Source organism: Pectinophora gossypiella, chromosome 18, assembly GCF_024362695.1.
Source record: "Pectinophora gossypiella chromosome 18, ilPecGoss1.1, whole genome shotgun sequence".
NCBI classification, from domain to species: Eukaryota; Metazoa; Arthropoda; class Insecta; order Lepidoptera; family Gelechiidae; genus Pectinophora; species Pectinophora gossypiella.
Genome location: NC_065421.1, coordinates 1182899 through 1203931, shown reverse-complemented (window position 1 = coordinate 1203931; position 21033 = coordinate 1182899). Strand labels below are relative to the sequence as shown.

General features: G+C 43.0%; 1 protein-coding gene across 2 annotated transcripts in view; it reads left to right on the top strand.

Moving 5' to 3' along the window:
- LOC126375239 (ribosome quality control complex subunit NEMF homolog) overlaps window positions 1-21033 on the top strand; it is an 85552-nt gene that overhangs the window by 61754 nt on the left and 2765 nt on the right. For both annotated transcript variants that reach the window (XM_050022148.1, XM_050022147.1), the window contains exons 5-15: window positions 8886-9058; window positions 9472-9666; window positions 10561-10743; window positions 11928-12172; window positions 13760-13955; window positions 14709-14890; window positions 15744-15915; window positions 17074-17206; window positions 18529-18767; window positions 19049-19118; window positions 20243-20439. In XM_050022148.1, coding sequence (XP_049878105.1) covers window positions 8886-9058; window positions 9472-9666; window positions 10561-10743; window positions 11928-12172; window positions 13760-13955; window positions 14709-14890; window positions 15744-15915; window positions 17074-17206; window positions 18529-18767; window positions 19049-19118; window positions 20243-20439 — 1985 coding nt within the window. The remainder of the gene's footprint in view (window positions 1-8885; window positions 9059-9471; window positions 9667-10560; window positions 10744-11927; window positions 12173-13759; window positions 13956-14708; window positions 14891-15743; window positions 15916-17073; window positions 17207-18528; window positions 18768-19048; window positions 19119-20242; window positions 20440-21033) is intronic.

Genomic DNA, 21033 nt, shown 5'->3' with positions numbered 1-21033 from the left:
TTCCAGAAAATGTCTCGGGGGTAAAAACTGTCTATAGGAATGTAATCGGAGTGGCTTGTCGAGTTCGGAAAATGTTCTCAATCTTCGAAAACTGCTCCGCATCAGGGAGACACCCTACGGCCTGGCAAAACTATAGCACCTAGAACATTTTGGTTTTCACGAGACATATTTAAACCTTGGTCAAATTCAATCGCCCCTGAAAAAAAATCAAAATGGCGGAAATTCAAGATGGCCGCCATACAAATTTTTCGTTTTTCCTGAAAATAACTCGGGGGTAAAAATGATGTATAGGAATGTGATCGAATCGTCATGTTAAGTATTTCAATACTGCTTGATCTTGAAAAACTGCTCCGCATCAGGGAGACACCCTACGGCCTGGCGCAACTATTATACCTGGATCAAATTTTTTTTCGCAAAACCTATTTAAATCTTGGTCAAATTGTATTGTTGGTGAAAAAAAATCAAAAAGGCGGAAAAACAAGATGGCCGCCATACAAAATTTCGTTTTTCCAGAAAATGTCTCGGAGGTAAAAAATGATGTATGATAGGTGTGATCGAAACGTCAAGCTGAGTATGGAAAAACTGTTCGATCTTGAAAAACTGCTCCGCATCAGGGAGACACCCTACGGCCTGGCAAAACTATAAAACCTGGAGCAATTTTTCTTTCGCGAAACATATTTAAATCTTAGTCAAATCCAATCCCCGCTGAGAAAAAAACCAAAATGGTGGAAAAACAAGATGGCCGCCATACAATTTTTTTTTTCCAGAAAATGCCTCTGGGGTAAAAATAATGTATAGGGTTGTAATCGGAACGTCTTGTAGAGTATGGAAATATTTCTCGATCTTGAAAAACTGCTCCGCATCAGGGAGACACCCTACGGCCTGGCGAAACTATCGCACCTAGAACATTTTTGTTTTCACGAAACGTATTTAAATCTTGGTCAAATTTTATCGCCGGTGAAAAAAAAAACAAAATGGCCGAAAACAAGATGGCCGCTATATAAATTTTTGTTTTTCAGAAAATATCTCGGGTGTAAAAAATATGTATAGGGGTGTGATCTGAACGTCATCTTGGAAAACTGCTCCGCATCAGGGAGACACCCTTCGGCCTGGCAAAACTATGGCAGCTAGAACTTTTTTGATTTCACGAAAATAAGATGACCGCCATACAAAGCTTCGAACTGATACAGGACACGCGAGCAGCTTGCTGCGAGCGAACCACGCGACATCTAGTTATTATACTATATATAGCTACAAACCCACTGACTGACTCACTCACTGACTCACTGACAGGGTTGTTCTCCCAGAAGGAGCGTCGGGGGGTAAAAATAATGTATGAGAAAAGTCATCTGGGTCTCCCGGTGAGTATGGGAAAACTTCCAGATCTGGGAAAACTGCTCCGCATCAGGGAGACACCCTACGGCCTGGCAAAACTATCGCACCTAGAAAGATTCTTTTTTCACAAAACCTTCCTAAATCTTGGTCAAATTTTATCGTCGTTGAAAAAAAATCAAAATGGCGGAAAAACAAGATGGCCGCCATACAAAATTTGGTTTTCCCAGAAAATGTCACGGGGGTAAAAACTGTGTATGGGAATGTGATCGGAATGTCTTGTCGAGTACGGAAAATGTTCTCAATCTTGGAAAACTGCTCCGCATTAGGGAGACACCCTACGGCCTGGCGCAACTATTATACCTGGATCAAATTTTTTTTCGCAAAACCTATTTAAATCTTGGTCAAATCCAATCGCCGGTGAAAAAAAAACAAAATGGCGGAAAAACAAGATGGCCGCCATACATATTTTTCGTTTTTCCTGAAAATGCCTCGGGGGTAAAAACTGTGTATGGGGATATCATCGGAACGTCGACTTCAATATAGAATAACTTCTAGATCTTTGAAATCTGCTCCGCATCAGAGAGACACCCTACGGCCTGGCGAAACTATCGCACCTAGGGATTTTTTGTTTTCACGATACCTATTTAAATCCTGGTCAAATTTTATCGCCGGTGAAAAAAAAACAAAATGGCGGAAAAACAAGATGGCCGCCATACAAAATTTTCGTTTTTCTCGAAAATGCCTCGGGGTGAATATGATGTAAGAGGGATGAGATCAAAATGTCATATTGAGTATGGAAATACTTCCCGACCTTCAAAAACTGCTCTGCATCAGGGCGGCACCCTACGGCCTGGGAAAACTATCGCTCCTGGAACGATTCTTTTTTCACCAAACCTAATAAAATCTTGATCAAATTTTATCGCCGGTGAAAAAAAAAAATCAAAATGGCGGAAAAACAAGATGGGCGCCATACAAAATTTTGTTTTTCCAGAAAATGTTTCGGAAGTAAAAGTGATGTATAGGGGTGTGATCGGAACGTCATCTTGGAAAAGTGCTCTGCATCAAGGAGACACCCTACGGCCTGGCAAAACTATAGCACCTAGAACTTTTTTGATTTCACGAAACCTATTTTAGTCTTGGTCAAATTCTATCGCGGTAAAAAAATGGCGGGAAAACAAGATACGCGAGCAGCTTGCTGCGAGCGAACCACGCGACATCTAGTTATATTATATAAAGCTACAAACCCATGTATTGACTGACTGACTGACTGACTGACATAGTTGTTCTCCCAGAAGGAGTGTCGGGGGGTGAAAATGGTGTATGGGGGGTGTGATCGGGGCCTCCCGGTGAGTATGGGAAAACTTCCAGATCTTGGAAAACTGCTCCGCATCAGGGAGAGACCCTACGGCCTGGCGCAACTATCGCACCTGGAACAAATTTTTTTTCGCAAAACCTACTTAAATCTTGGTCAAATCCAATCGCCGGCGAAAAAAAAACAAAATGGCGGAAAAACAAGATGGCCGCCATACAAAATTTTGTTTTCCTAGAAAATGTCTCGGGGGTAAAAACTGTGTATGGGAATGTAATCGGAGTGTCTTGTCGAGTACGGAAAATGTTCTTAATCTTCGAAAACTGCTCCGCATCAGGGAGACACCCTACGGCCTGGTGAAACTATCGCACCTGGAACTTTTTAGTTTTCACAATACCTATTTAAATCTTGGTCAAATTCAATCGCCGGTGAAAAAAAATCAAAATGGCGGAAAAACAAGATGGCCGCCATACAAAATTTTATTTTTCCAGAAAATGTCTCGTGAGTAAAAACTGTGTATGGGGGTGTAATCGGAACGTATTGTTGAGTATGGAAATACTTCTCGATCTTGAAAACCTGCTCCGCATCAGGGAGACACCCTACGGCCTGACAAAACTATCGCACCTGGAACGATTGTTTTTTCACAAAACCTATTTAAATCTTGGTCAAATCTATTCTCTGGTGGTAAAATATCAAAATGGCGGAAAAACAAGATGGCCGCCATACAAAATTTTGTTTTTCCAGAAAATGTCTGAGAGGTAAGATTGATGTATAGGGGTGTGATCGGAACGTCATCTAGAGTACGAGTATACTTCAAGGTTTTCAAAAACTGCTCCGCATCAGGGAGAGACCCTACGGCCTGGCGCAACTATCGCACCTGGAACGATTCTTTCTTCACAAGACCTATTTAAATCTTGGTCAAATTCTATCGCGGTAAAAAAATGGCGGGAAAACAAGACACGCGAGCAGCTTGCTGCGAGCGAACCACGCGAAATCTAGTTATATTATATAAAGCTACAAACCCATGTACTGACTGACTGACTGACTGACTGACTGACTGACTCACTGACAGGGTTGTTCTCCCAGAAGGAGCGTCGGGGGGTCAAAATGATGTATGGGGGGTGTGATCCAAATCTTCCGGTGAGTATGGGAAAACTTCCAGATCTTGGAAAACTGCTCCGCATCAGGGAGACACCCTACAGTCTGGCGAAACTATCGCACCTGGAACGATTCTTTTTTCACGAAACCTATTTAAATCTTGGTCAAATTCTATTGTCGGTGAAAAAAAATCAAAATGGCGGAAAAACAAGATGGCCGCCATACAAATTTTTTGTTTTTCCTGAAAATGCCTCGGGGATAAAAATGATGTATAGGAATGTGATCGGAACGTCATGTCGAGTATGAAAATACGTCTGGGTTTCCGATAGCTGCTCCGCATCAGGGAGACACCCTACGGCCTGGCGAAACTATCGCATCCTGACCTATTTTGTTTTCACGAAACCTATTTAATTCTTGGTCAAATTTTATCCCCGGTGAAAAAAAAACAAAATGGCCGAAAAACAAGATGGCCGCCATACAAATTTTTGTTTTTCCAGAAAATGTCTCGGAGGCAAAAACAATGTATTGGGATGTAATAGAAATGTCATGTTGAGTATGGAAGTACTTCTCGATCTTGAAAAACTGCTCCGCATCAGGGAGACACCCTACGGCCTGGCAAAACTATCGCTCTCGGAACATTTTTTTTTCCACATAACCTATTTAAATCTTGGTCAAAATCAGTCGCCGGTGAAAAAAAATCAAAATGGCGGAAAAACAAGATGGCCGCCATACAAAATTTTTGTTTTTCCTGAAAATGCCTCGGGGGTAAAAATTGTGTATGGGGTTGTAATCGGAACGTATTGTTGAGTATGAGAAAACTTCCAGATCTTGGAAAACTGCTCAGCATCAGGGAGACACCCTACGGCGTGGCGAAACTATCGCACCTGGAACAATTCTTTTTTCGCACAACGTATTTAAACCTTGGTCAAATTTTATCACCGTTGAAAAAAAATCAAAATGGCGGAAAATCAAGATGGCCGCCATACAAAATTTTCGTTTTTCTCGAAAATGCCTCGGGGGTGAATATGATGTAAAAGGGATATGATCAAAATGTCATGTTGAGTATGGAAATACTTCCCGACCTTCAAAACCTGCTCCGCATCAGGGAGACACCCTACGGCCTGGCAAAACTATCGCACCTGGAACTTTTTTGTTTTCACGAAGCCTATTAAAGTCTTGGTCAAATTTTATCGCCAGTGAAAAAAAAAACCAAAATGGCCGAAAAACAAGATGGCCGCCATACAAATTTTTGTTTTTCCAGAAAATGTCTCAGAGGTAAAAATGATGTATTGGGGTGTGATCGGAACGTCATCTTGGAAAACTGCTCCGCATCAGGGGTCACCCTACGGCCTGGCAAAACAATAGCACCTAGAACTTTTTTGATTTCACGGGACCTATTCAAATCTTGGTCAAATTCTATCGCGGTAAAAAAATGGCGGGAAAACAAGACACGCGAGCAGCTTGCTGCGAGCGAACCACGCGACATCTAGTTTATATTATATATAGCTGCAAACCCACTGACTGACTGACTGACTGACTGACATAGTTGTTCTCCCAGAAGGAGTGTCGGGGGGTGAAAATGGTGTATGGGGGGTGTGATCGGGGCCTCCCGGTGAGTATGGAAAAACTTCCAGATCTTGGAAAACTGCTCCGCATCAGGGAGACACCCCACGGCCTGGCAAAACTATCGCACCTGGAACGATTCTTTTTTCACAAAACCTATTTAATTCTTGGTCAAATTGTATTGTCGGTGAAAAAAAATCAAAATGGCGGAAAAACAAGATGGCCGCCATACAAAATTTTGTTTTTCCAGAAAATGTCTCGGGGGTAAAAATTGTGTATGGGGGTGTGATCTGGACCTCCCAGAGATTATGGGAAAACTTCTAGATTTTGGAAAACTGCTCCGCATCAGGGAGACACCCTACGGCCTGGCAAAACTATCGCATCTGGAACGATTATTTTTTCACAAAATTCATTAAAATCTTGGTCAAATTTTATTGCCGACGAAAAAAAATCAAAATGGCGGAATAACAAGATGGCCGCCATACAAATTTTTCATTTTTCCTGAAAATGCCTCGGGGGTAAAAATGATGTATAGGGTTGAGATCGGAACGTCATGTTGAGTTTGAAAATACTTCTTGGTTTTCGATAACTGCTCCGCATCAGGGAGACACCCTACGGCCTGACAAAACTATCGCACCTAGAACAATACTTTTTTCACAAAACCTATTTAAATCTTGGTCAAATTCTATCGTGAGTGAAATAAAAACAAAATGGCGGAAAAACAAGATGGCCGCCATACAAAATTTTCGTTTTTCCTGAAAATTCCTTTGGAGGTAAAAAAATGTATGAGGGATTTGATCGGAACGTGATGTTGAGTATGAAAGTACTTCTCGATCTTTGAAATCTGCTCCGCATAAAGCGGCACCCTACGGCCTGGGAAAACTATCGCACCTGGAACTTTTTTGTTTTCACGAAACCTATTTAAACCTTGGTCAAATTTTATCACCGGTGAAAAAAAAAACAAAATGGCCGAAAAACAAGATGGCCGCCATAAAATTTTTTGGTTTTCCAGAAAATGACTCGGGTGTAAAAATCATGTATAGGGGTGTGATCGGAACGTCATCTTGGAAAACTACTCCGCATCAGGGAGACACCCTACGGCCTGGCAAAACTACAGCACCTAGAACTTTTTTGATTTCACGATACCTATTTAAATCTTGGTCAAATTTTATCGCCGGTGAAAAAAAAAACAAAATGGCGGAAAAACAAGATGGCCGCCATACATATTTTTCGTTTTTCCCGAAAATGCCTCGGGGGTAAAAATGATGTATGAGGAATGTGATCGAAACATCATGTTGAGTATGGAAATACTTTTCGATCTTCAAAAGCTGCTTCGCATCAGGGAGACACCCTACAGCCTGGCGAAACTATCGCACCTGGAACTTTTTTGTTTTCACGAAGCCTATTAAAGTCTTGGTCAAATTTTATCGCCAGTGAAAAAAAAAACAAAATGGCCGAAAAACAAGATGGCCGCCATACAAAATTTTGTTTTTCCAGAAAATGTCTCAGAGGTAAAAATGATGTATTGGGGTGTGATCGGAACGTCATCTTGGAAAATTGCTCCGCATCAGTTGTCAACCTACGGCCTGGCAAAACTATAGCACCTAGAACTTTTTTGATTTCACGAGACCAATTCAAGTCTTGGTCAAATTCTATCGCGGTAAAAAAATGGCGGGAAAACAAGACACGCGAGCAGCTTGCTGCGAGCGAACCACGCGACATCTAGTTTTATATTATATATAGCTGCAAACCCACTGACTGACTGACTCACTCACTCACTGACATAATTGTTCTCCCAGAAGGAGCGTCGGGGGGTGAAAATGATGTATGGGGGGTGTGATCGGGACCTCCCGGTGAGTATGGGAAAACTTCCAGATCATGGAAAACTGCTCCGCATCAGGGAGACACCCTACGGCCTGGCGCAACTATCGCACCTAGAACGATTCTTTTTTCACAAAACCTACTTAATTCCTGGTCAAATTCAATCACTGGTGAAAAAAAATCAAAATGGCGGAAAAACAAGATGGCCGCCATACAAAATTTTATTTTTCCGGAAAATGTTTCGTTGGTAAAAACTGTGTATGGGGTTGTAATCGGAACGTCCTGGTGAGTTTGGAAATACTTCTCTATCTTCGAAAACTGCTCCGCATCAGGGCGGCACCCTACGGCCTGGCAAAACTATCGCTCTCGGAACATTTTTTTTTCCACATAACCTACTTAAATCTTGGTCAAATTCAGTCGCCGGTAAAAAAAAAACAAAATGGCGGAAAAACAAGATGGCCGCCATACAAAATTTTCGTTTTTCTCGTAAATGCCTCGGGGGTAAAAATGATGTATGAGGAATGTGATCGAAACATCATGTTGAGTATGGAAATACTTTTCGATCTTCGAAAGCTGCTCCGCATCAGGGAGACACCCTACAGCCTGGCGAAACTATCGCACCTGGAACTTTTTTGTTTTCACGAAGCCTATTAAAGTCTTGATCAAATTTTATCGCCAGTGAAAAAAAAACAAAATGGGCGAAAAACAAGATGGCCGCCATACAAAATTTTGTTGTGGTCAAATTCTATCGCGGTAAAAAATGGCGGGAAAACAAGATGGCCGCCATACAAAGCTTCGAACTAATACAGTACACGCGAGCAGCTTGCTGCGAGCGAACCACGCGACATCTAGTATAGAATCTTTATTCAGATATTACACTTTCGCATTTATAATATTAGTGTGAATTTCTACACGGTGTTAGTGATACCGTATCGAATACTGAGGGGGATGATTCAGCCCATGATTCTGAGTTGATATCAAGTGGAATTTTCCGTCGCAAAATTCATGAATTGTCATGAAGTTAGTTCTTTTTATTATTTTCAGTGCCATACTTTTTCAACTGAAAATTCATCTTGATATCAACTCAGAATCATGGTCTGAACCATCCCTCAAAGTTTTCGTTACGATGTCACTAACACCCTGTATATTAGTATATAATAGAGCAGACAGTCAATGCCAATTGCGGCAAATCTACAAGAAGTCATGTCTAAAAATAATTACAAGAAACATACAAAGAAAACAGATATTTAAAATACTTTATTGAGCACAATGGACACAAGATACAATAAGTAGTAGTAGAAATAAGTACAACAGATAGAGAAAGGCACAAAATGCGGCCTTATTGCTCATGCAGCAATTTCTTCCAGGCAACCTTTGGGTACAAATTCAAATTCAAAAATATCTTTATTCAATAGGTAACATAGTTACACTTTGAATCGTCAATTTTACATAACGAACGTATCATCCGCCTAAAACTACTGCAGCTTCTTACAACCTGTATAGCCGGGGAAAAGAAGCTGCAAGAAAAACCTCGGCACAGGGCCCTAGAGGTTCTTTAAAAAAAAATAAACATAAAATATTGGTATACAATTGAGTAATTTAGCTGCCTAATATCAGTTCTCAGACAGTTAATCCCATGCATTCATATCTTCTAAATAATCACTAACTTTATAATAACCTTTTTTTTTCGTTACAGGAAGACTTAGACTTATTTATTGTTTGTTTAATGCTTGAACAAACTGTAATCTTTCTCCAACAGAATACGGATCCTCAGTAATCGACCACGTACTCCAGGAGTGTGGTCTGTCAGGCAACATGAAGGTGAACAGGGAGGGGCGAGGCTTCCACCCGGAGGAGCAGCTGGACACACTACTGGCGGCGCTGCGGCTGGCGGAGGACCTCATGGAGGCAGCCAAGACCAGGGTCCATAAGGTGAGCTAGCACTGGTCCGGCCGTGTAGTGGACGCCGGGGATTGTACTGGGAAGAATTGGGTATACATTCATATACAGTCACAATCCGATTAATTCATGATAATCTAATAATTGTTAGATATATTTATATTCAATTATAATCGATATAATTGTAGAATTTCTAATATCGAAACGATAACACCAATGCACGATACACACACACACACACACGCATGCACGCACGCAAGCACGCGCACACACGCACACACACACGATAGTAACGATTTTGATTTATCGATATTATTTAGGGGTAAATTAATTGATTAATCAATAATCGATTATTGGGCAACAGTTATCTATATAGAAATATAAACACTATTTGTACAGAACTAGTCATTCTGTCTAATACTACGTAAACATTGCATCGCTACCAGGGCTACATAATCCAGCGGCGGGAAGAGCGTCCGAGCCCCGACGGCGAGGCTCCAACCTTCCTCCTCACCAACCAGGAGTTCCACCCGCTACTGTTCGCGCAGCACAAGAACCTACCTTACACGGAGTATGACACCTTCGACCGAGCTGTCGACGAGTTCTTCTCTGCTCTGGAGGGGCAGAAGATTGATATGAAGGTAGGACTATTACCATTAAACTTGGGGGACAATCCGTGCTTCATTACTGATATAAGTTAGTAGTCGTGGCATGAGCCATGTCAGGGGTCTTTGGCGGCTCAATAGAAACCCTGACACCAGGGCTGATGATGTTGGTCGTCCACCTCACAAAACACCAAGATCATGAAATTAATACATGTAATCAGACGGACGGCAAAAAGTATACTTGTCACGGTAATCGAAGTACACGCCGACGAGATCGCGGACAATTTGTTCAAAGCTTCACTAAAAAATTTGAATAAAAACAAATGTGGGAAAATTTATATTATCGGTTGACAAATTGCTAAAAAGAATCCTAATTCAATTATTATTTATGTTTAAAAACCTTGCGATTGATGAACGTGGAAGAAGCAAGAGAAGTGTGTCAGGATCGAAGCAAATTGAATTCCATAGTCTTTACTTACCCCGGTGGAAAACAGGCGTGATTTTTTGGCGGATGGGGGTGTACTGTAGCCAAAGAGGTACCGAACTGAACATAGTCACAAGTTGGTACTGTGACTAGGGATCGACAATCCACTAGTGTCATATTGGAAGTTGTATATGTATATGCGTCGCGCTGTGCAAACTTCGATAGCGCGTTTCAGGACTGCATTATTGAATGGTGGCGCCATCTGTTGCATATGGGCGGAACTAGCTGGCCAACTAGTTGGGTCCGCTACAAGTTCATGTCTCTCTCTCTCTCTATTTAAGAGCTACGCTCTTGTCGGTGGAGTAATCGCCATTCCTCTCTTCTTCCCGCCAAAACCTTCACCTCCCGATACGACACGACCTGCACCTTCTCTTTTATTTGTTTCGTAAATGTTATCCTAGGTCTGCCCCATGTCAAGTTCATGTATGTATGTAAAAACCTTGCAGACAATCCAAGTAGAACGTGAAGCGATGAAGAAGCTCCAAAACGTGAAGAAGGATCACGAGAAGCGCGTGACGGAACTGTCGCGTGCGCAACAGGAGGACTGCAAGGCGGCCGAGCTGATCTCGCGCAACGAACCGCTCGTCGAGCAGGCGCGGACCGCCATACAGGCTGCCATAGCCAACCAGGTACGTGCGGATGTCTTCTTAAACCTACAATAAGTCACGTGAAAATGACATGATTCGTAAACATCATCATCAGCCCATTAACGTCCCCACTGCTAGGGCACGGGCCTTCCCTATCGATGGATAGGGAGATCGGGCCTTAAACCACCACGCGGGCCCAGTGCTGATTGATGGTTATTAACGACTGCTAATGCAGCCGGGACCAACGGCTTAACGTGCCTTCCGAAGCACGGAGGAGCTCGAGATGAAAACTTTTTTGTGGTCACTCATCCTATGACCGGCCTTGCGAAAGTTGCTTAACTTCAACAATCGCAGACCGAGCGCGTTTACCGCTGCGGCACCGAGCTCCTCAAATATCGTAAACATTTTCAGAAAAATATTAAATATACTTATCATTATCTCCCTAGCGTTATCCCGTTTATCGCGTCCGCTAACCTAACCTGAAGATTTGGCTACTCCGGTTTTTTACAAAAGCGACTGCCTGTCTGACCTTCCAACCCGCGAAGGGAAAACCAGCCCAATACAGGCTAGGTCACATACCTCCGAAAATGCATTTCTCGGGAATGTGGGTTTCCTCGCGATGTTTTCCTTCACCGATTAGCACGTCAAATATTAAATACTGTTTCCCTTAAAGTTGCAAGCCTGAAAATCTGGGCCTTACGAGGCGCAGGTTCTTGATAGATTTTCCCTTTCCCTTTGTAGGTATTTCAATTTGTTATTTCCTTCTTAGGAGATTTAGAATGCTGTCCTCATTAATTTAAGAGCCACGCTCTTGTCGGTTTAGCATTCTCCATTCTTGTCTATCAAAGATGAATTCTTTCACTTCCTTATAAGACACAACGTTCACCTTCTCTTTAATCTGTTAAATGTAAGCTCTTCTTGGTCTTCTTGTAGCTTCCCTTCTATGATGTTTTAAAGAAATTCGTCGTGTCTGATTAAGTATCCAATCATCCTCAATCACCCTCTTCTGTCCTCAATAACTCTCTCTCTCTCTCTCAAGTTAAAATTAAAGGTAAATTAAGGTGAAATGGCAACATCGAAGCAAGGCATCTAAAAAGCAATTTTGCTATTTAACATTTTTCGACATTGCGCACTTACTTTTATATGCGCAAATGTCAAATTGCAATATTGCTTTTAAGATGGATCGTTTCGATGTGGTGTTTTTAACGCCTCTGTTTTCCTTCCAGATGTCCTGGGACGACATCACAGAGCTGGTCAAGGCGGCTCAGGATAACAACGATCCGATAGCATCGTGCATCAAACAGCTCAAACTGAACACAAACCACATCACACTACTGCTGACCGACCCGTACGCGGCTTATGAAGATGATGATGATGGTGATGGTGAAAATAATGATGATGATGATGACAAACTGAAGCCCATGCTGGTAGATATTGATCTGTCGCTGACTGCGTTTGCTAATGCTAGAAGGTGACTTTAAAGTTATAACTTATTGAAGTGTTTTAAAATAATACAGGGTGTTAGTGACATCGTAAAGAAAACTTTAAGGGTGATTCAGACCATGATTCTGGGTTGATATCAAGTGGAATTTTCCGTCGCAAAATTCATGTTTCTTTTTTAATATTTTTTTAAATAGTTTGGCGGTGAGGGTGCTCTGCCGCCAAAGGATGTTTTCGGGGTACCGAACTGAGCATAGTACCCCGCTAGCCACAAGTTGGTAGTGTGACTAGGGATCGACGATCCGACGGTGTTGTGTTGGAAGTTGTATATATGCGTCTTGCTGTGTAAACTTCGATATCGCGTTTCACGACTGCTTGAAGACTGCATTATTGAATGTGGCGCCATCTGTTGCATGTGGGCGGAACTAGGTGGCCAACTAGTTGGGTCCGCTACATTTTTTATATGCAATATTGCTTTTTAGATGAATTATTATTGCTTTGATGTGGCCTTTTTAAACCCTCAGGGTGGTCATTGATGTCAGAACCAACATAAGAGAAGACGACACAATTTCTTTGTCGGGTTTAAAGACAGGCTCGGGAAGGTGGCCAAGTAGTTGGGTCCGCCACAATAGAATAGGCTCGCTTTTGACCACTATCTCACCTGATGGTAAGTGACTATGTGGTCTAAGGTGGATCACGCTTACCTAGCAAATGCTTGTTCACTCTAGCCTTGAAAACTCCCAGATTATTTTCTTTTGTGATGGAAAATTCCACTTGATATTAACTCAGAATCATTAGCTGTATCAGCTACTAACCTGTATTCATCATACTATACATAACACAAACAGCCTGTATACGTCCCACTGCTGGGCACAGACCTCCCCTCAATCAACCAGAGGGGGTATGGAGCATACTCCACCACGCTGCTCCACTGCGTGTTGGTGGAAGTGTTTTTACGGCCAATAGCCGGGACCAACGGCTTAACGTGCCCTTCCAAGCACGGAATCATCTTCTTCGGACGATCAGGTGATTCAAGCCTACAAATAATATTTTAAATTTGTCAGAAAATAAATTTAAAGCTCACGTGAAGCTTACTTTATGTAAAAAAGCTTATTATAAGATTAATGACTACCTAAATGATAAAAATGTCTGGTATTGAATGTGTTCCTCTAGTTATTAAATAACTTGTAATGTATATCCTCATTGGTTTTTAAAAGATGTGTTGCTGTTGCAGTTTCTTGTCATTTCTTCTCCTCAGCCATAACACCTTGCGAAATGACGTAAATTCAAAAATGTTACATTGACCTTCAACAAGTTTATCCATGATAATTACGTTGAATAAATGATTCTGATTTCTGATTTCTGATTTCAAAGTCCTTGCCAAACAAAGGACAGTCTCACAAAGTGATTTTGACAATGTCCAACTCGGGAATCGAACCCAGACCTCCAGATCGTGAGCCTAACGCTCTAACCACTAAACCACAGAGGCTGTTCATGTTATATTTTAACAATATTATTCCAGTTATTTTTTAAGTATTGTTTTTTTTTTATGTTTATTTTGATTAAGTTATAAAATATTCATTTCAATACAGGCGTGATATTTGTTATGTTGTTTCAGATACTACGATCAGAAACGAAACGCAGCGAAGAAGCAGCAGAAGACCTTAGAATCGGCAGGTAAAGCCCTGAAGAGTGCCGAGCGGAAGACCAAGCAGACGTTGAAGGAGGCGCACACCATAAGCAGCATCAGCAAGGCCCGCAAGACGTACTGGTTCGAGAAGTTCTACTGGTACATATCCTCGGACAACTACCTGGTGAGGGGATTCACATTCATAATAGTATATCATTAAATACAACATTATAACTGTCATATAACTATACAGGGTGTTAGTGATGTAACGAAAATTGAGGGATGATTCAGCTCATTATTCTGAGTTGATACCAATTGGAATTTTACGTCGCAAAGGTATGGAACTGAAAATAATTTAAAGACTAAAAAAAAAATACCATGACAAATGCCTGTTCACTAGCATTGAAGACTCCGATATTATTATTTTTTTACCTGTGGTGGGTTTGCTTTTGGCCTCAGACTTTCCCAAAGGCATTGACGAGGCCTAAGATGCAGTGAGCTCGCCCAGAAGGTGTCTATATTTTTTGTAAGGTGGTGTATTTTCTTTTGCGACGGAAAATTCCACTTGATATTAACTCAGAATCATGGTCTGAATCATCCCCTTCAGTTTTCGTTACGATGTCACTAACACCCATACCGAATTGTATGGCTACCTGTATTTACTTGTACGGGGTGTGACATCATAACGAATAATAAGAGGGATGATTCACCTCATTGTCCTGAGTTAATATCAAGATAAATTTTCCATCGCAAAAGTATAGAATTGAAAATAAATTAAAAAAACTTAATAAAATATATTTTTGCGACGGAAAATTCCACTTGATATTAACTCAGAATCATGGTCTGAATCATCCCCCTATATACTATACAACTCTGCCTACCCCTTTGGGATAGAGACGTGATGTTATGTATTTATTTAACAATAACTGTTCCCCAGGTGATAGGCGGTCGTGACCAGCAACAGAACGAGCTTCTGGTGAAGAGGTATATGCGCACGAGAGACATTTACGTGCACGCGGACCTCTCAGGGGCCTCCTCCATCGTCATCAAGAACCCCAGCGGGGGACCCGTGCCGCCGAGGACGCTGTCTGAGGCGGGCCAGGCCGCTGTCGCTTACAGGTAACGTAGAAACCAATCTTCTCGTCCGGGTGAACTGCCAAATGCCCCTGACGCGATTCATGTAACGACTATGTACATCAGTACATATGTGGTGATATGATGGATAGGGAGATCGGGCCTTAAACCACCACGCGGGCCCAGTGCGGATTGATGGTTATTCATCATCATCAGCCCATTAACGTCCCCACTGCTGGGGCACGGGCCTTCCCTATGGATGGATACGGAGATCGGGCCTTAAACCATCACGCGGGCCCAGTGCGGATTGATGGTTATTAACGACTGCTAATGCAGCCGGGACCAACGGCTTAACGTGCCTTCCGAAGCACGGAGGAGCTCGAGATGAAAACTTTTTCTTTTTTTGTGGTCACCCATCCTATGACCGGCCTTTGCGAAAGTTGCTTAACTTCAACAATCGCAGACCGAGCGCGTTTACCGCTGCGCCACCGAGCTCCTCACCTAAATGAATATATTTTTTCATTTCATTTATTGCAGTTAACAGACGTTACGCTATGTTGTGTTTATGTTAAGGTTAAGGTTATTATAAAGTTAGTGATTATTTAGAAGATATGAATGCATGGGATTAACTGTCTGAGAACTGATATTAGGCAGCTTAATTACTCAATTGTATATCAATATTTTATTTTTATTTTTTTTATAGAACGTCTAGGGCCCTGTGCCGAGGTTTTTCTTGCAGCTTCTTTTCCCCGGCTATACAGGTTGTGAGAAGCTGCAGTAGTTTTAGGCGGATGAGACGTTCGTTATGTAAAAATTGACGATTCAAAGTGTAACTATGTTACCTATTGAATAAAGATATTTTTGAATTTGAATTTGTTACGTTGAACCTTCCTGGCAGCGTGGCGTGGGAGGCCAAAGTTATGACGCGCGCGTGGTGGGTGCACGCGCACCAGGTGTCCAAGTCGGCGCCCACCGGCGAGTACCTCACGACGGGCTCCTTCATGATCCGCGGCAAGAAGAACTACTTGCTGCCCGAGCTCATGCAGTTCGGGTTCAGCTTCCTCTTCAGGGTGAGTAGACAAACAGGATCAGGTCGGCGCCGACCGGCGAGTACCTCACGACGGGCTCCTTCATGATCCGCGGCAAGAAGAACTACTTGCTGCCCGAGCTCATGCAGTTCGGGTTCAGCTTCCTCTTCAGGGTGAGTAGACAAACAGGATCAGGTCGGCGCCGACCGGCGAGTACCTCACGACGGGCTCCTTCATGATCCGCGGCAAGAAGAACTACTTGCTGCCCGAGCTCATGCAGTTCGGGTTCAGCTTCCTCTTCAGGGTGAGTAGACAAACAGGATCAGGTCGGCGCCGACCGGCGAGTACCTCACGACGGGCTCCTTCATGATCCGCGGCAAGAAGAACTACTTGCTGCCCGAGCTCATGCAGTTCGGGTTCAGCTTCCTCTTCAGGGTGAGTAGACAAACAGGATCAGGTCGGCGCCGACCGGCGAGTACCTCACGACGGGCTCCTTCATGATCCGCGGCAAGAAGAACTACTTGCTGCCCGAGCTCATGCAGTTCGGGTTCAGCTTCCTCTTCAGGGTGAGTAGACAAACAGGATCAGGTCGGCGCCGACCGGCGAGTACCTCACGACGGGCTCCTTCATGATCCGCGGCAAGAAGAACTACTTGCTGCCCGAGCTCATGCAGTTCGGGTTCAGCTTCCTCTTCAGGGTGAGTAGACAAACAGGATCAGGTCGGCGCCGACCGGCGAGTATCTCACGACGGGCTTCTTCATGAAGCCTTGATGATCCGCGGCAAGAACTACCTGCTGCCCGAGCTCATACAGTTCAATAAAATTGGGTAGTTTCCCAGGTCAAAGATAAATTATGAAATTCTGATTACTAAATAAAGACAGATCTAACAGTGCCAAAAAAGTTTTCCTTTTTCTATTTAACTTATTTAGGAATCTTAATAAAGACAAGACAAGAACGTGGCTCTTAAACTGATGATGATGATTAAAGACAAAAGTTATAATAAGTGCGACATTTTGACACGGTTTTCTATGACGTTACAGGTTATTTTTTATTCATTCAAATTCCATAGTAATTTCGTGTTTTGACGTTTAGTAAAAAGTAACTGATTTGACTAGTTGGAAACTAGCCTATTATAGTTTTAAATTATTTTTTTTTTTTAATTAATTTTAAAAGCATCTTTATTCACATTCCACTTTGCAGCTAGAAGACAGCTGCATCGACCGTCACCGCGACGAGAGGAAGCCGATAACAGCAGACGCAGACACCGACGCGGACGCCGCCTCTGACGTCACATCCTTGCAGGAGGACCAGGAAATACCAGTCTCTGATGATGGTGAGGTTATACCTTCTTCCACGGAGTTCTCTTAACTTTCAGACCACCTGGTGACTGAGCCTGCAATGTCCTAGCCAAACAAAGGGTAACCCAACCGATATTTTGGTCTACCGTCATCACGCGTTATGAGGATTCTTCCAAGTGTTGTAAGGTCAATGACCAAGCTCATCAACAGGAGCGGATCCAGCTTTTATGTCAGGGGAGGGTTATCAGATCGTAGATAACCTATCTCCGTAGAGAATTAGATAAAATTGCGGTGACCACCCTTTTTTTTTTGTAACGAAGGGGAAATCCTCATGGATACCTCGTAACCCGGGGGAGCGACGAGGTTATGTCGGACTCATACCGACTAAAACCCCTCCGATGGCCCTCTGCTGCGCATGTCGGGAAGCTCCGGGATCTCTGACGAACGCACCGGTGCTTCCCTCGCGCTTGCTATTAAAAGCGCGTCCTGGGGTAAATCCCCACCCCTACGCCATCCCAGGTTTACAGCAATGCGAGGCCATGTCACATTGCCGTCCCTCCCGGAGACCGTGTGATGAGCGGTTCGGGCCCCCGCCCTTACCACTCACGATCCCCAGTGTCCCCATTCGGTCGCCTCTTACGACATTCAGGGGTACCGTAGCCCTATTCTTACGCCCGGGACTACAGGGTGGACACGGCTACACAGTCGCGGCTACCGCCGCCACCGCACGTCAACGACGTCTCCTTCTCCGGGCGGGATCCAGCCTCTCCCGATCCCGTTCCGCGGCCTCTTTCCGGGTCATGACAGACTCGCAGAAAGCGTCCATCGCCTTCCATTGTCTTTCTCCCGCAACCGCAACTATGGCAGGGTGAGAAAGGTCAGCCCCGATCACTGAGACCAGGGTATGGCTTCGGGATCCACGCGGGACACTCCTCCAGCGTATGCGGTGACCACCCATGACCCAACCTGTCGCCTAGTGGTCATGATTCCCAAAAACGCCATCTAGTGACGGTGTGTCGTATCATAACAGCCTCCGTGGTTTGTGGTTAGAGCGTCAGGCTGACGATCTGGAGGTCCGGGTTCGATTCCCGATGGGGACATGGTCGAAATCACTTTGTGAGACTGTCCTTTATTTGGTAAGGACTTTTCAGGCTTGAATCACGTGATTGTCTGAAAAAGTAAGATGATTCCGTACTTCGGAACGGCTGTCCCGGCTATTAGCCGTAAAACCACCTTTACCGCGTGGTGGAGTATGCTCCATATCCCCTCCGGTTGATTGAGGGGAGGCCTGTGCCCAGCAGTGGGACGTATATAGACGGCTTATGCCCTATTTAAAACTTTATTTTTTAAATTATAGATGAATTATCAGACAAAGAAGCGTCAACGTTAAGAATAGACTCGCAACTGGACACGATAACAGAGGAAACTGCACGGATAGACAGCTTAAATAACTCACCAAAAAGAGAACAGAAAGAGATAGATGTTGCGGAAGACAGAGAAGGAGAAGATGAGACAGAAGAGAAAGAAGATGGCCAGGATGAGAGTGATTTAGGCAGCGAGAGTTCTTCAGAAGAATTTCCTGATACTCATATCAAGGTAAGGAACTCTGTAGTATTAGACGAGACGAGAGATTTATTTTTATTTTTTATACAGGGTGTTACTTACAATGCGGATTGATGGTTATTAACGACCAACGGGACCAACGGCTTAACGTGCCTTCCGAAGCACGGATGAGCTCGAGGTTTTAACTTTTTTTTTGTGGTCACCCATCCTATAACCGGCTTATAAAGTTGCTTAACTTCAACAATCGCAGACCGAGCGCGTTTACCGCTGCGCCACCGAGCTCCTCTTATTTATGTTTAATTTTATAATTTCAGATAGACCATGGTACAGGGGAAGTGATCATGCACTCGAAGACCAGGACCATATCTGAAGTGTCTGATAAGAGTAAGTAAAGCGTACGCGCATCCGTGCCGTGCCGGCCAGCCGTGGTAGCCTAGTTGGTAGAACACTTGCCTCTCACTTTGAGGTCGCAGGTTCGAATCCAGCACATACCTAAACCAATGATTTTCGAATTTGTTATCGATTTCATATTTGGATCATAAATGATTGGATTTAGAACGTCGTGAGAAAACCCACATTCCCGAGAAATGTATTTTCGGAGGTATGTGACCTAACCTGTATTGGGCTGGTTTTCCCTTCGGGTTGGAAGGTCAGACAGGCAAGTGGATTCTGTAAAAAACCGGACCTGTCAAACCTTCAGGTTAGGTAAGCGGACTCCGTGAAAAACGGTATAATGCTAGGGAGATGATTTGTTTTTTTTATTTTTTGTTTCTTGATTAAAATTCATAAATAAGTTATATAGAACAAATATTTTTTTTCTGTCTTTATTTAGTAATCAGAATTTCATAATTTATCTTGAACCTAGACCTTGTACACGACCCAATATATCTAAATATATAAAAGGAGAAACTGACTGACTGACATATCAACGCACAGCCTAAACGGCTAAACGTAGGCACTTGAAATTTGGAAGGGACGTAGCTTAGGTACCGTAGAGGTACACTAAGAAAGGAATTCCCACGGGAACGGGAATTAGCGGGAAAATCCTTTTGTACGAAAAATCTAAATCGCTTAAGTTAGACGTTTGAAATTTGGCATGCAGGTACCTTAGTTAACTTAAAACTTAGTTGCAACAGGATATTGCAAAAATTCCCACGGGAACAGGAGTTAGAGGGAAAAAACTTGTATGAAAAAATCGAAACCGCGTACGATAGATGTTTTTAATCTAGCATGCATGCATACCTTAGTAAATATAAAGTTTAGTTATGGCTGTATTTTGAAAAATGGGAGTTAGCGGGAAAAAAATTGTATGAAAAAATCTAAACTGCATAAGTTAAATGCTTGAAATTTGATATGCACTCCCACACACTCAAAGATCTCTCTTCTATAACACGCCACGCGGACGAAGTCGCGGGCAAAAGCTAGTTCATTCATATAAGTCACGCGTTCACCAGTTGGGTTATTACTGTTTGTCCTTTTTTTTTACCACTCGTAATATTCTATCCCAGGTGAGGACAAACCTTTATCATTCCCCACGTTGCCCAAGAAAGGAGGCAAGAAGCCACAGAAGCAAGAACAGAAGAAGAAAGAAGAGAAAGTAGAGAAGAGCGCGAAGAGAGGGCAGAAGGGGAAGTTGAAGAAGATGAAGGGGAAATACAAGGACCAGGACGAGGAGGACCGGGCTGTGAGGATGGAGTTGTTACAGGTATTGAGTTATACAGGGTGTTAGCACGTGCTTCGGAAGGCACGTTAAGCCGTTGGTCCCGGTTACTACTTACTGGTGTAAGTATGTAGTCGTTACATGAGCCATGTCAGGGGTCTTTGGCGGCTCAATAGTAACCCTGACACTAGGGTTGATGAGGTTGGTAATCCACCTCACAACCCACACGATAAGTCAAATTCAAAAATATCTTTATTCAGTAGGTAACATAGTTACACTTTGAATCGTCAATTTTTACATAACGAACGTCTCATCCGCCTAAAACTACTGCAGCTTCTCACAACCTGTATAGCCGGGGAAAAGAAGCTGCAAGAAAAACCTCGGCACAGGGCCCTAGACGTTCTTTAATAAAAAAATAAAAATAAACATAAAATATTGGTATACAATTGAGTAATTTAGCTGCCTAATATCAGTTCTCAGACAGTTAATCCCATGCATTCATATCGTCTAAATAATCACTAACTTTATAATAACCTTTTTTGTAAAGTTTTTGTTTAACTACTGTCTTAAAACAGTTGAAAGGCAAATTCTGAATGTCAATGGGAATCTTATTGTAAAAACGTATACATTGCCCCTTAA